General features: G+C 33.1%; 1 protein-coding gene across 10 annotated transcripts in view; it reads right to left on the bottom strand.

Moving 5' to 3' along the window:
* LOC143075549 (uncharacterized) overlaps positions 1–5,557 on the bottom strand; it is a 127,177-nt gene extending 121,620 nt beyond the window's left edge. For 2 of the 10 annotated variants that reach the window (XR_012978343.1, XM_076251008.1), the window contains exon 1: positions 5,321–5,555. Coding sequence is in view for 9 of the 10 variants with exons in the window: in XM_076251008.1 (XP_076107123.1) it covers positions 5,321–5,380 (60 nt within the window). In the remaining variant the exon portion in view is untranslated. Of the gene's footprint in view, positions 1–5,320 lie in introns of all 10 variants that reach the window. The other 8 variants (XM_076251014.1, XM_076251016.1, XM_076251015.1 and 5 more) reach the window with 6 other exon arrangements.
* Between the last annotated feature and the right edge of the window lie 10,068 nt (positions 5,558–15,625).

The raw sequence follows: 15,625 nt of genomic DNA, 5'->3' as shown, positions 1-15,625 counted from the left end.
TCCGACTAACTAACTTGATACGAAAAATATTCTTACTTTTTTTAAATTACCATGGTCTGTTGTTTTTAAACTGTTGATATTGGAATTAGGTGAAAAGTCAAAGTTGAAATCATAAATAAGTGTTCCGTGAAAATTGTATTCGAAAATCTAATTTGTTCATAATTCTTTAAAGTAATAAACAAATATATTTTGATCTTCCCTCATATGATCACCAGCATGGCTAAAGGTATTACTTCCAAAGGTATTGTGAGGGGTGTGAGGTGACACGTCCAGGTATTCAAGCGATTTCCTGTCGGGCTTGCAAGTTCATGCATCGTTTCACTTCTGCAGGTATTGATCAGTGTACACGGCTGATAACTTATAACTTATAACTTTCCATTTTGAACTATCAGATGAATAATATACAACTCTGTCTTACTTGTCATTACTAAACTCATACGCTTGTTTATAAATAACATTTCTGGTGTAAAGAATATAATTCATAAACATATAAATAATACCCAAAAAATAAGATTTGATGAAATTAAAATCTATTTAAATATTTTTTCCAAGGGTGAATTTGGGAAAATGTAATATATAGTCATTGTCAATAGTGAAGGACAGATTGGAACAGACCAGAAATATTGATTTAAAAAAATGTACGCACTTGCCGACGATTCGTTTATACGACTGGATAGAAAGTTACGGAACTATAGCGCAATTTAAAATATATACATGTATACATTGAACATAAGAAAAAAACATATATTTTGAATAAATAGGGGTAAAAGTGTTGTAAATAGACTAGTCCACGTATGCCAACAGTATGTAATCATCGAATGTCGATAGACTATTGTATACCAGAAGAAGAAGAGAACCAATTTGATTTAAATACAGGTCGATGTATAACTTTTGCTTTGGTTCATTGAAGCTGTGGACCTAGTAAAATCACAGATTTATATTTCAATAAGATTGTTCTCGAACAAAGGAAGTAATTCGTCATCACAATTGTTATATATGCCACTGGACGAACACTAATTATCCCCAGGGAATGTGAATATTTTGCTGGGAAACTTTTGAGTATCAAAGTTTCAAATTAATTTCGGGATTTATTTTCTTTCTTGGTATTCAATAACAGAAAAAAGAATAAATTACTTGTTCGCTAAATACGGGTATTCTTGTCAGATAAAAGACTTTTAGTTATATTTAAAAAAATAGGGAAATATGACATTAAATTGGTTCTGTCTTTTTTTTAAACATCGTTAAAAAGATGTGTACCTAAGGTGAACGCCACAAGAACCCTGTAATACTAGTACGAGAGTATAGCATGTAAACATTCCTTCTCAATAATATGGTTGTATTGGAAATCTTTTCATACAGATTGACAACTCATTGTCCGATATGCATGTAATATTTGCCACATGACGCCCATAGTTCTTTCTACCATCATCATCTTATTCTGTGATATTGCTGTAAACATCGATGGTTCACACCCAAACAAAATGGGAGTAATGGACCTTCAGAGCTTCTCCGTGTTATACACTTGTGAAATATATAGACGAAATTTCTGTATTGAAATGAATCGACATCTCACAAACAGGATTTTCAAATAACGATTGTGAGTAATCACCTTACAAACCAATATAAACGTATGGCAAGATATAACCATGAAGGAATTTAGTTTTTGTCAGACGCAAGAACTCATCACTATATATATCATAAACGTATACGTATATATATGCATACAGTTTCAAATATTAAGAACAAGCGGTCGATGTCGATAGTCTGTTTTCTAACTGTTCAGAGTTAGACATGTCACTTGTTCATTCTTGGAAGCCTTCATATTCCCCGTCTAACGATGGGAACTCTTTCTGATTGTGTTGACTATAAATGCTTGTATGGTAATTCTGTCGTTTATCTGTACAAGCGGTTGCATTTCCTCTCCTTTCCCAACAAACAAACGAACGAAACGCCACTAGTCTGATTTCTCTGGAGCTCATCCTCAATGGCTCTTATACATCAGGAAACTTACATGTATACTAATAATGATTGTTTCAAGAACAACGATGTATGGACGAACTATTATAAATTCGTCAATATCAGTTATGCATGACTAAAATATAACTTTTATTACAACTACTGTATTACTTATTTGGATTAATGACGGCTATCATGTTCAACATTGCACAAATATTATCATAGAATTTAAAAAAAAATCCTCAAAAATCCTCAAAAGAAATAATGCCTTAGCTTAGATAATTGCATTTAAACACAGCCAGATTTGAATACAAGTTAAGAAATTCCGGTAAAGTCAATAATATCAAACAGATGTACAATGGTATATCAAATTGGGTAATATTGCATTTAGTTTTTATAAAAGATTAAAACTACTATTTTTTGCTTCATATTTGAATCTTTACGCCAATTGCCGCTAAGAAAGTAATCAAAAATTGTTCCTTTTATTTTTATACACTTTCGGAATTACGAATCTGAATTTTATTTTCAATTAATTTACACAATTTAATTATTGTATCTTTATTCTCATCGTGTATTAAATCTTAGTGTATTAACATCGTGACAGCATACTCTTTCTAATCCTTTCTGTTTATCCTTTCCAAATAACAACATTTATACCTGTGTACGCTTGAACTCACACCTGCGGCTAAATAGCTACAAGGTAAACGAATTGACCTCAAGCCGAGAAATATACAGTGACCTTTACAAAATAATATACACACTCTGCTCACACATTAGTTGCATTGAAATGATTATCAAAACAATAACGGTAAATAGAACTGAAATTTTTTCAGTTCAATATCAGTAAAAATGTTCAATAAATATTTTATGAAAAAAATCTCAACAATAATTAATTAAATTTATTCAAAAACATTTACTAGAGATAATTTTATAGGAGTTTGATTCAATCAATACAAAACGGTATATGCATATTCATTTTCGTTCATTCTTATATTGTGGTTAATAACTTCGACCATTCGTCATCTGTGCGCTTTTAATTACGTATATTGTCGATAAGCTATAAGAGTTAAACAGATTTTATTTTTTCCCAGAATTCAATAAATCGGGCTAATACGTCACGACCCACTCGAGAATTCAACCAAAAAAGTTACAAATACTTGATTTTCTCCGTTATTAGAAGGAATATAAATTTAAAACTTTGCAAATGTGTTTTTTATGTTAAGATGAACATAATTAGATGATAAGTAAAAAATCGCGGAATTTCCCTTTAAGCCCTAATTTTCTTGACCTATATTTGCAAAGCTAGTATTCTCAGTCTTATTTTAAACCAATGCCTATCAAAAAGGTATAAGACCTATCCACATGCTGTTTAAGGCACCTGCTTTACATATCTATATTTACAATTTTAATCTTATTTTCAAAATACAGCTGCAAGATAATATAACAAAGTTAGGAACACCTCTATACACCTGTATGTCAGATATTGGATATATCTGTTTTCAAAATTTGGTCCCAAAAGGAGTCATATAAACATAACAAATATGTTCCTTGAAAACATATAACATTCAATTCATAAAAAAAAAATGCTTATGATATGACATGTTGACAAGCACATCCTATTTATATTTTTTAATTCAAAGAATTTACTTACTCCCTCAAATTCATTGTGATCAACGTTTTGGGGATTCTGGGAATCAAAAATTTAATTTTCTACCAATTTTTAATATACTTCCTACTTAGTTAATTTGGCATCTATTAATTTTTTCAACTTATGAAGCCCTAATTTTAAGGTCTGTATTTTTCTATAATCCATGATTAAATATCAAATCTTCTGAAACTCTAAATACATGTACATCGTACTGTCATAAATTTGAATCTTTTCAAAATGCACTGTGATAATATCAATCACTTTCAGTTTGCAAAAAGAAAGTCTGTTCGCCTTCTTTTTTAATACTAAACAAGCTCATCAAATAACAGGCATATGCTGAAATATCATAAATGGTTTCTAAATAGAATAACATAAGCTTACCTCAACATTTTTTACATCAGAATCCATTCAGAAAAATAAAACAAATCAAAACATCAAAACATTTAAAAGACTTTTTTTCATTTAGTTTCTTCTTATAAATTTTAATTTCCTTTTCATAAAATTTATTGGAATTATCTTATTGTGTCCTATAAAATCATAAATAAAGAGTCTACTTGATATGAGTATATCTTGACAAAATATTTCAGTTAATAAAACTTTCATTGTCATGATTGTGGTGGGGCTGAATAAATATTGCTTCCAGAAGATTTATAGACTTGTCAAGGTAACTTAAAAAAATTTCATATTAAAACTGTTCTGATTTACATAATCAAGGGTTGATGATTAAAACAGTTGTTTTTTTTACCAATCATCAAAAAGGTATCTCATGGCCTTTTATGGATATATCCCATCCCACATGTGATGTGAGTATATTTAGTGTAAAGGACAAAGGCCCTTGTTTCTTTGAATAAAAATTTCTTTTTAATTGCCCAACACCAAATCGCCCACTTTTTCACCAACTTGACCCATTAAAAAATTGCACCACTTACAAAAAGGGTAAAATCCAATTGAAACTCTGACAAATTGGCATATATAGATCTAAATTCATCTTGTGTTTTTTCTTTCTTTAGATCTGTAAGTGGGGCAAGTTAACAGACCTTTATTCAGCGGGATTTCAACCCTATGCATCAATGGGGCGAGTTGTATGACCTATTTCAATTAGATTTAACACATTTTTGTAAGTGGGGCAAGTTGGTGAAAAGTTGGGCTATTTGCCAGTGAGTGCGGGGATCCTCATGGGGGTGTCCAAGTAATCACAATTTTTTTGCAAATATAATCACATTATTGTCAATTATTTTTTTAAACAAGATAATCATATTATAAAAAATACAGTCTTAGATTATCAAACATGTCAAATTAATCAAATAATCATGAAATATTTGGTCTGGTATATCAAATAATCACTATAAAAACGACCAAGTAATCACATAATAAAAAAAAAAAAACAATGTGGGGTCTCGTCAGCGGAGCGAGGTGTCTTGTTTCCGAGTAATTCACAGTGAAATTTTTAGACAAAATCTAGTCCAAATAATTATGATGTCTGGCAAGGCTATTTTGATTTTTTTCTGGGACGCCTTCCTACGTTGACGTAAAAAAAAATAGCCTTGCCAGACGTCATAATTATTTGGACTAGACAAAATCCACCAACTTAGGTTTGCAATTTCGAAAAATGATTAAAAATCCCTATAAATTGACAGGCTACATGTTTGTAAAATGATTTGTGATCTACCTCAAAATCGGTATGAGATGTGTTATTATTTGTGAAAAAGTTCTTACCATGTCTTTTAATGTTGCTTCATCTTTCCCTCTGAACGCGTCAGACTTCTTCAGTTCCATTCCAAAAGTGAAAGTAATGTGCTACCTAAACACCGGTGTGATGATCCCGGCTGCTTTCGGTGTGTTCGATACGTCACACAGACAAGAAGACACTAAAATACAGGAGAATGCCTGCGGTAGTGTTTTACAACAGGTTTCCAATAAAAACGTTCATTGAATATAATTGTCGGCTACTTGAAGTACACGATATTGTACACCTTTTTTTATATTCCTCGGATTAATCAATATGACAATTGTTTAATTATAAAAAGTCAATCAAAAGGCTGTACGAAAGAGATGTTCCGTCTACGGAACCACATGGTCACACATAACAATTACGTGTTTTATCATAAACAAATCTATTGATCTATCATATATTTATCAATCAATGGAATTCTTTAGCTCTATGGTATCATAAACTCTGAGACTTGTTAAACATAGACTCTATTATGAATATTTAATTCAGTGTCAATATATTTTTAATTGATCCAATTATTGAAGCAAATCGTTTCTTTATGGTATTAATGCAAAATAGCCTTGTGGTATAATAAGCTTATATCATTATTACCAATGCAGTGCTGACCATTTAGTGTAGTACGGATAGCTGGTTGTAAATGAATATTATTTTTTATTATAATGTCTTTGTTATTTTGCATAGTTTCTTCTGCTACGTATTTTTACTATGTCTTCTTATAATCTGAGTTTTACTGTGCGTATTGTTGTGTGTTTGTTTATTCCCAATTGACTAGAAGTATAAGGGAGGATTGTGAACTCGCAAATAAATTAACCCCACCGGCCAGGAGCCTTGGTTTGGCCTTTGGTAGTCTTGTAAGGTTTATAATTATCATTTTGGTTCATTTATAAGTTTTACCGAATCAGAGTTTAGTGTGATGTCCATTTTCGTTGAACCAGTCGTGACACATTTTTCAGGGGCCAAATGGAGCCAACCTCGAGTTGCGGAATTTTCTCTCTGTGTTGGAGAGCCATTTTGGTGACATTGGGTTGTTTTCTGCTGTTTGGTCGGATTGTTGTCTCTTTGACACATCCCCAATCACCAGTCTCAATCTTATTCATTGGGGTCAGCCAATCAAAGACACTTATCTCTGAAAAAAAAATCTTATATACTTTTATATAATATATATGACCAAAATCTGGGAAATTTGAAGTACCTGTAGTTCAGCAGCTACCAGAAACAGATATACTACACTTCACATGCCTCTGTTGCTACACACATAATCCTATAATATAAGAGGTTCAACATTTATAGTAAAAAAAAATATCCGATAAAAAACGTTGAATGTAAATGATATGAACCTTCAGAGTCTTATATTATAGGACTACTACACACAAACAATTCGTATACCCTGACATTAGTAATTCAAGTGTACCGGCATCTGCTTTTTCGTCAAAAGATTCATGTGATTTTTTGGTTCCCAATCGGAATCGTCATTTCTGTGTCCTTTCATTTATGATATTGGATCTCAGGTCTCATGTCCTCTTACATGCATGACTCTGTCACTATGAACACATTTTTACTCAGTCACTTTAAAATACAGCATTTTTTTTAATTTTTTTTATCATAACAACATTACGAGTTGTTTTACTTTTGTTATACTATCATGATGGCTTCAGGTGATAGTTGTCCTATACTATACCATAATGAGGTGAGTAACTTTCAAGAAGATGCTGCATAACTCCTTTTAATTAATTTCACTGTAAGCTGAAAAATTAAGTCCAGGAATCCGATGACATAGGATTTTTGTAACAAAAGAGAGCTACCATTTGATTTTTTTTTTTACATAAATTGTCATCCTGCCTTTTTATTTTGCAAAGTGTCTCATCCTGCCTTTTTTCAACTCAAAACTCCTGTCCTGCCTCTTTTTTTCAAATTTTATCAAAGACCCCCCCCCCCCCCATAAAAATCAAATGGTAGCTCCCTAAAACAAAACGAAATTCTGAATCCTGACCCTATGTCTTTTAAAACACCTTTCTCTCTCCTTGTTGCATAGCCAATCTAATTAAAAACCGATCTCTCATAGCTCCCGTTTTCTGATATGTCGCGTAAGAGCAGAACAGGAGTGATGAGAGATAGGTTTTTAATTAAATTGTTGCATAGCTTAAGTTTGTTATTCTCTCTTAGGACGTTTCAGTTCAATTTTTTGAAAGAGAGAAAAAAAAATAGCTCAAATCGTTATTGTATCGACGGAAAAGGAAGAGAATAATCCAAATGAGGATGTTTAATCACACAGTTTTCAAATGAAACTGAGCCATGATTTTACCATACCATTTAGACTGTCTAAATATTTGTTGGACCAAATTCAATTTATGAACCACAGGGTTTACTATCCAATACCCTTTGTGTGAACTACAAAATCAGGAAGAGGTAGCAAAGAAGGTCACAAAAGAAAGTCATAAACCCGAAGATCATCAAAAAAATCAATGGATATATATATTAGTCAGAAAGAAATGACGCTTGTCCGTACAATTCTTTGTCAAAATCGGCTTGGCCAATGGATTTCGATCAACCACAACCAAAAAAGCAAGTCAACCCAGCCACGACCACACGACCACCGATATTATCAGATTATTACATGGCATTTTTCATATCGCATGTATTATGAGCCCTAGGTTCAATATCAGCCCAAGAGCCGCATGGCTCGAGGGCTGATATTGACCGAGGGATGATAATACATGCGATATGAAAAATGACATGTTATGATCTTTTTATCATATGCTTCAACAGTAGAGAAAAATAACAGATTCATATATTGATCCTTCTACGTGGTTCCCGAAAAGAAGTTGAAAGAGTAAAAAGTTCACGGACGTTGGACCCAAAATTTGATACATTCAATATGAAATCTTTCTATCATATGCCTCAACTGAGGAAAAAAAATCATTTAAATATTGACGAATCGACAAAAAATAATTCAACAACATACATAATGAGCATTGTTTGGAAAAGTCAACTTTTTTAAAGTAACTTCCTAAATTATGTTTCAGAAAAACTTAAAAACTGCATTTATTTAATATATATATATTTTTTTTTTTAATTTAATTTAATCATTTTACACAATATATTTTCCACTATTCAAATAGTTGTTTTGTACACTACTTTGTAATGTTTTTCACTGAAAACGTAGCATTGAGGTGTATTTTCCGGAATTTGCCGAGTATTACCGGAATGCCATGTGATAACGTTACGGAAAGGCATGTGATAACAATCGAAGCATGTGATAAACTTTTCATATCAGCCCGCTAAGCACCAATTCGGAAAATATGGAAAATACTTTAATTTAATGCTATTATCATACGGTAAAAATCATATGTTATTCAGTCTAAGTATATGATAAACCTATATATATTGCATCATATAGTCACGGCACACAGAGGTTCCGGGCATAGGGGAATCCAGGGGACCCGGAGGTGAGGCCTTGGGGACCGGCCCTCGTGGGAAACAGTTGGTTGCTTATATAGGGAATCACTGAAGCATGATTGGAGCGTTTCCCCGCCCCCTTTATGGAAATTTCTGGATCCGCCACTGCTGTGTATCCAAAAGCGTCTAAAAAGTGACCAAACAAAAAAAGCACTAAGAATTTTTTTATTTATTTTACAAGTCGTATACATTCATCGCCCGATGTTTTCCTGTTAGTTGTTTCGGACTTTGTAGAAAAAAACCAAGTGGGTATGGTTTGAATGTCAATGAAAAATATAACAAGTAAACGGATAAATTAAAGTATCATAAAAAGATGTGGTATGATTGCCAATGAGACAACTATCCACAAAAGACCAAAATGACACAGACATTAACAACTATAGGTCAACGTACGGCCTTAGTATGGTGTGAACTACACTAAACAGATGAACAAACGACAACCACTGTACATCCGATTCCTGACTCAGGACAGGTGCAAAATGAAACATTTGAAGCGGGTTTAACGTTTTGATTGTACCAAACTTTCTCCCTTTTCTAAAACAATAGTATAACATCACAACATAGAAAGACACACTATAAAATATCAATAGTCAAAACCGTCTATTATTAAAACTGTCATTGGTAAAAGATCCGTTAAAAGAAAATAAATAAGGTTAGGCGGACAAGCTACTTGGTTGAGGAGCCTGAAATTTCGGCTCTCCCTTGACACCATTTGCCGCCCAGTATGGTCTAATGACTTCGTAGTCTTGGATGATAGTCCGTCAGAAGGGAAAAGAAACCCTTGTAGATTTAGAAAAAAGAACAGGCTAATGCCGCTAAAAGGCAGTACTCGCAGCCTCAAAGTGGAAAGGGATTAATATATGTTGCTTGTTTCCCAATCTACTATAACAGTATAAAGTCTATACAGAATCTATAAATAAATATGTTAAAACTATACTACTATGTTGAGAACAGAGTATTCTCCCCTGTAAAGGCGTAGATTTTATTTTTTGTCAATAATTATTTTTTTCTTTATACGAATTCTACTTTATGTCTTAGATTGATTTGATATAACATTCTTAATATAAAATATTATTAATTTTACCTATGTCAAAGTTTTAATTGATTGTTTGCTCTTATTGTAAACAGAATTGATCATTTTATTTGAAATTGATTTATTAAACAAATGCATTGCCAAAACTTACGATGTTCATACATGTATTAAGTTTTGGGAAACTTTTCTTGCTATTTGCAAGAATTAGCAATTCATAATAAAGAAAACTAAGAAATATAATGATAAAAGTTAATTGATAGATCTATGGTATGTGTTTGATGATGGCATGATTATAAACTAGACCCACCTATATATATATATATATGATATTAATTAAGAAATAATTGATGAAGCTTTACTTTAGTGAGTTTTAACATGGCTAGGCATTATATTCGTGATTATTTTTGCCCGAGCGATAGTGAGGGCTAAAATAACAAGAATACAGTGCATACCAATGTTAAAACTACAATTAAGTATAACTTGCATCAATTATTTCGATTCTGATTAGGACAATTAACGTAATTTCTATGTCCGATGTGTATTGTGTAGGCTCTTCCACGAACCTCCCCTTTTTGTTTGTTAATAAGCAAACGGCTGGCACTGTGATTATTCAGAGGGAGGAGTTTTTGAACAGCCAACACGAAACACGAACGGTTGTCGTCTCTAGGTTAAATATGTCAATTTTATGATACAACACATTACAGTCATAATAAATGAATTAATAACAACATGTGCATCATTTAAGAGTTTGAAAGTGTTTCAAGTTATTAAAACATATTAAATGCATGCCAATTTGATAAAATTCATTATTCTGCAGTAGTCAATATACGCCACATGTACACAAAAAAAAATATTGGATTTAGAGCATGGGTTTATTCATAAAGCGAAAGAAACACGTCATATTTAAATAATGTATATTTTTGTATTTATTTTATTTATTTTATTATTGACAATCAAAATTATTCCTGGGATATCATATTTAAGTATTTTTCAATTTGGTATTTTGAAAACTTTGGAATGTCATTCAGCATCGTCCATTGGTGCCTCATGCAGTCGGGTCATCTTACAATATGAATCAACCCCTTCTGCATCAGGCACGAGGATGACATACCAGGTTTGTTCATCTGCTCATAATACCATAACTAAATTATCTATTTTACAGTCAGGTATACAATGCAATGTGTCTCCCACCTTGTCACGCAGCACCGTCCCTTCGTGGCTTTTACACTTTACAGTTAAGCTAAATATCCAATACAGTTTCCAATTTATTTCAGGAAGTTTTTTATGTTTGGGTGTACCTGAGCAGGAGGGAATATATATATATGTATATATATATCATGATGTTCAAACTGTATGTATACTAGACTATAGTTGATTCTTTTTGCCTTTGTCTTATTTATGTCTTATACTATACTATGATCCGCTTGTGAATGGTTCATTTAATGGAACTAAACATCTTCTTCTATAAAACGTTTTCAATTGTCATTTTTTTGCCTTTTTGAAATCCTAGTTTCGAAACTGTAACGCGTTGTCAACAATTTTATCCGAGAAAAGTTAATTAAAAAATAAGTTTTATGTAAAGACAAGAAAACTTATAAACGCTGAAATGCGTAAAACATTAAGTGTGGCCCTTATACAGTGCCATTTTGATTATTCCTGTTCCCATTGGTATGGTGGTTTTTCTGAAACTTTGAAACTTGAAGCGGTCAAAGAAACTTTTCCAATATTCCTATTATTTACTTCCTCTTATCCCCTTTCTTATCCTGGTCCACGCTTACCTGATCCTGACTCCTGCTTTCAGCCCCAGGCCCCCTACCCCCTGTATAATCACCCCCTTCTGTAAATGATCCAAACTTATTAAAATAATAATGAGCATTAACCACTAAGAGGACTATATAATGATCTTTTGTGTGTATATTGTTTATGCTTGTGTTATAAAGTGTTTAAATATTCATACTCATGTGTCACATAATTTGCTTGGGTGTCCTTTAAGCCTTTGGTGACTCCAATACTTTTGTTTCTAGACTCAATTCACGAGGTCATGCTTTTCTCTGACTGTTTATGACATCTTACCCAAAATCCATTGGATGTTGGATGTGTACTGATTGTTAATTTATTCTTAAATGCTTGACTTTTTTATGCTCCACCTACGATAGTAGTTGCAGTCCAATCAACTTGAAACTCAGTACACATTTTGCTTATGATATGATTTTTTTTCAATTTTAATGCCAAATTAGATTTTTGATCTTAATTTCACGGTCCACTGAACATAGAAAATGATAGAGCGAGTGGGGCATCCGTGTACTATGGACATATTTCTACTCCCAGATCTGTACTTAATGTCTTTTTGTGGTATTTTTGAATTTACAAGTACCCGGCCACGTCAACCCTGCCCCATTTATGGGTATTATGTTTTCTGGTCTGTGCGTCCGTCCGTGAGTTCGTTCGTTCGTCCCGCTTCAGGTTAATTTTTTTGGTTAAAGTTTTTGGTCGAGGTAGTTTTTGATGAAGTTGAAGTCCAGTCAACTTGAAACTTAGTACACATGTTCCCTATGATATGATCTTTCTAATTTTTTAGATCCCCCCCCCATTTTCACGGTCCACTGAATATAGAATATGATAGTGCGTATGGGGCATCCGTGTACTGGGGACACATTCTTGTTGTTAGATGTATTTATATGTGTATTCATTTGATGAGTTTCAACTTATTTTAATAGTTTGTTCGTATGTTTGACTGTAACACCACTATCCTAGGTAGGGGGATCAAGTGTTGGTCGCCCGCTAACATTTAATCCCGCCACATGCTCAACGTGCAGGCCTGTCCCAAGTCAGGAGCATGTAATTTTGAGGTTGTCTGTGTGTTGATTATTTGTTTATAGTTTTGTATAGTTTGTTCTTGTGTTGTGCTGTTACACCACTATCCATTGGTAGGTGCCAGTAGGCGCCCGTGAAACATGTTTAACCCGCTACATTCTGTATGTACGTATGTGCCTGTCCAAAGTCTGGAGCCTTTAATTGAGTGGTTGACCTTTGTTGCTGTGCTACACATTTGTTCAGTTTTCGTTCTTTATTTTATACATAAACTAGGCCGTTAGTTTTCTCGTTTGAATTTGCACAGTTTACATTTGTAATTTCAGTTTTGGAGTGGGATTATATCTGGTTATATGCGGCAAAGGTTTGACAGCCAGTCGAAAAAAAGACCAAAAATAGATCATTTTTATGTTCTCAAGTCGCCAGTGAGTGATGATTTAGAATAGTCGGTGTATAAGAAAAGATGATTTTTTGTGCTTTAATAAAGATGAAATAATAATACTAGTAAGTGAAATTCAATGGATAACTTAAAACGAACAGTTTTTTTTTTATCTGAAGCTTTCAAATTCCGATTTAAGCCAGACAATACTAACCCGGTTAGTTTGAAGGACGAATATACTGTCATTATTGAATAGCTATTGGCGTTTTGACTAAAGAATTATTTTTTTAGTGTAAAATTTCAATAAAAAATAAATTTAAATACTTTTCATTTTTTTAAACAAATTGTATAACTGACTGTTATATTAGATAAGAATTAATAAACAACTTGTATAACACACAGACTTTTGTTTGTAATTTTTGTTTTCAATGCTCCAAACAAGGCTGATCCAACCGATCCATGGTGGTAAAAATAGCTGCAAACTTGTTCATCCGACATTGATTTTCGTCCTTAACATATGTGTTAACTTAAACTAAATGAAATCCAATTATTTTATTAATTAAAATGCAAACTGAAATATGACAGTGGTCAACACTAGACAGACATTTGAGTATAAATTACATAGATCATATCACGTTTACTACATTCATTTGGGATTGTGTTCTTTCCTCTCTCCACAAATTGGTACAAATACACGGCCTTGTCATCATACCGATTTCAAAGGACCACTATTTAGTTTAAAGATATTTTAATATGAACCAATTAACTGTTTTATATATATATTCATTTAAGAAAAGAAACAAACACATTCAAAACCATGCATCATGAAACCCAGTGGCGGATCCAGAACTTTTCCTAAGGGGGGCCCGCTCCAGTCATGCTTCAATGATTCCCTATATAATCAACCAAATTTTTTCCACGAAAGGGGGGCCCGGGCCCCCAGGCCCCCCTGGATCCGCCTATGAAACCCAATAATAAAATAATCCATGCCAATCGAGTGGGCAGATGAAAAATGCAGAATTCATGCTGACTGTAGTGTTTATAAAACTATAATTCAACAGTGCCTTTTTGATGCATACTAAAAATACACATCACTTTTTTTCAATATTTCAAAATGTTGATGTCCAAGTCAATTACAGAACAAACATACGGTCGCGGAAAACAGGACCCATTAGAAAAAGTATACTCTGATAACATATGGATATACCCATATTGGTCATATTTTTTTTACAATTCAAATCAAGACGGGATCAGTGAAAAAAACCTTTATGAAATATGGCAATCATACCACATCTCAGTTTTCTTTATATATATATATATATATATATATATAATAAATATTACATTATGGTTTATATATATGGCTATCCTCTAATGGACTGGTCATGGTGACATATGCCGGTCACGACATTGATGCCATGCAGTGGCGGTTCCAAGGGGGAGGGGAAGTCCGGGGGTTGAAACACCCCTTTTTTGGACGATTAATGCATTTGAATGGGGACATATGGTTGGACCCCCCTCCCCCGGCACCCTTTTCAAAATGGCTGGATCCGCCCCTGGATGCTGTGTGTATCATTTTGCATTTGTCGCGCTTTATTTTAATTAACAGTGCTTTTACCTTCCCTTTTCCGGCTCTGCATTAAAGTCATTTGATACTAGGGCTAGTGCTAGCCTTACTAATTTGGAGATCAACTTGCATCGATAGAGAAGATGTGATCGCCCGTCTGACACTCCCCATTGGCTTTGGAGGCCTTCGGAATAATGTGTTAATTACAATTCAACATATGATATATTTGCGTGTATGATTGTAAAACCGTCAGAATGTCATGCGGTTAAATATTCAAAAATACGAATAAGGTTAGGGGGATAATAGAATCCGCCCTGAGACTACTATAACATGTGTTATAGTAGTCTCAGATCCGCATAAAGAGGCCGTTACGAACGAAAAATTGATAAACATGGAAAAACTGAATATTACACTGCCAAGATCAGAGAGAACATGCCAGTTTTGTTCAATGAACTCGGTTGAAGACGAAGAACATTTTTTATTTAAAAGTACCCTTTGTAATAAGGAAAGAATTTGAAACTTTTCTGGATGAACTCTCAGTTACAAAATATCCATATTTATCCCAAATATCCGATAGTAATCTGCTTATTCGGTTCATGTCAAACGATAGCCTTTTAACTCTAAATTATGTGAATTGCTATCCTCATTTTACACATTGAGAAACTAAATATTTGCTTTAGCCTTTACTGAAACTTATAAAACTTATTTACTCAGCTTATTTATAGTCTTCACCAGTTCATTGTCACATTATACTTGAATTGGTTTTTTTTTCTCTTCTTTTCTGGGCACTAAGAGTTTTCCTTCGTTCCATATATACAATGTAGGCAACTGACTCTCCTCTTAAAAAAAGTAAAAATACATTTGTGATCATTTGTGTCTGTATTTTTATCTGTATTTCATTTTTCATTTACATGTTGTACTGTTAAATCAATCATCCTTAATCAAAACGATAGTTGTATGTGAGTGTATGCTAGTGGGAGAGAAAGGCTTTTTATTTTTACTTTATGTGATTACATGCTTGTTATGAGCCCTATGATAGGAAA

Source organism: Mytilus galloprovincialis, chromosome 5, assembly GCF_965363235.1.
Source record: "Mytilus galloprovincialis chromosome 5, xbMytGall1.hap1.1, whole genome shotgun sequence".
NCBI lineage: Eukaryota > Metazoa > Mollusca > Bivalvia > Mytilida > Mytilidae > Mytilus > Mytilus galloprovincialis.
Note: the sequence above shows the minus strand (reverse complement) of the source record. Positions and strands in the feature narration are given on the sequence as shown.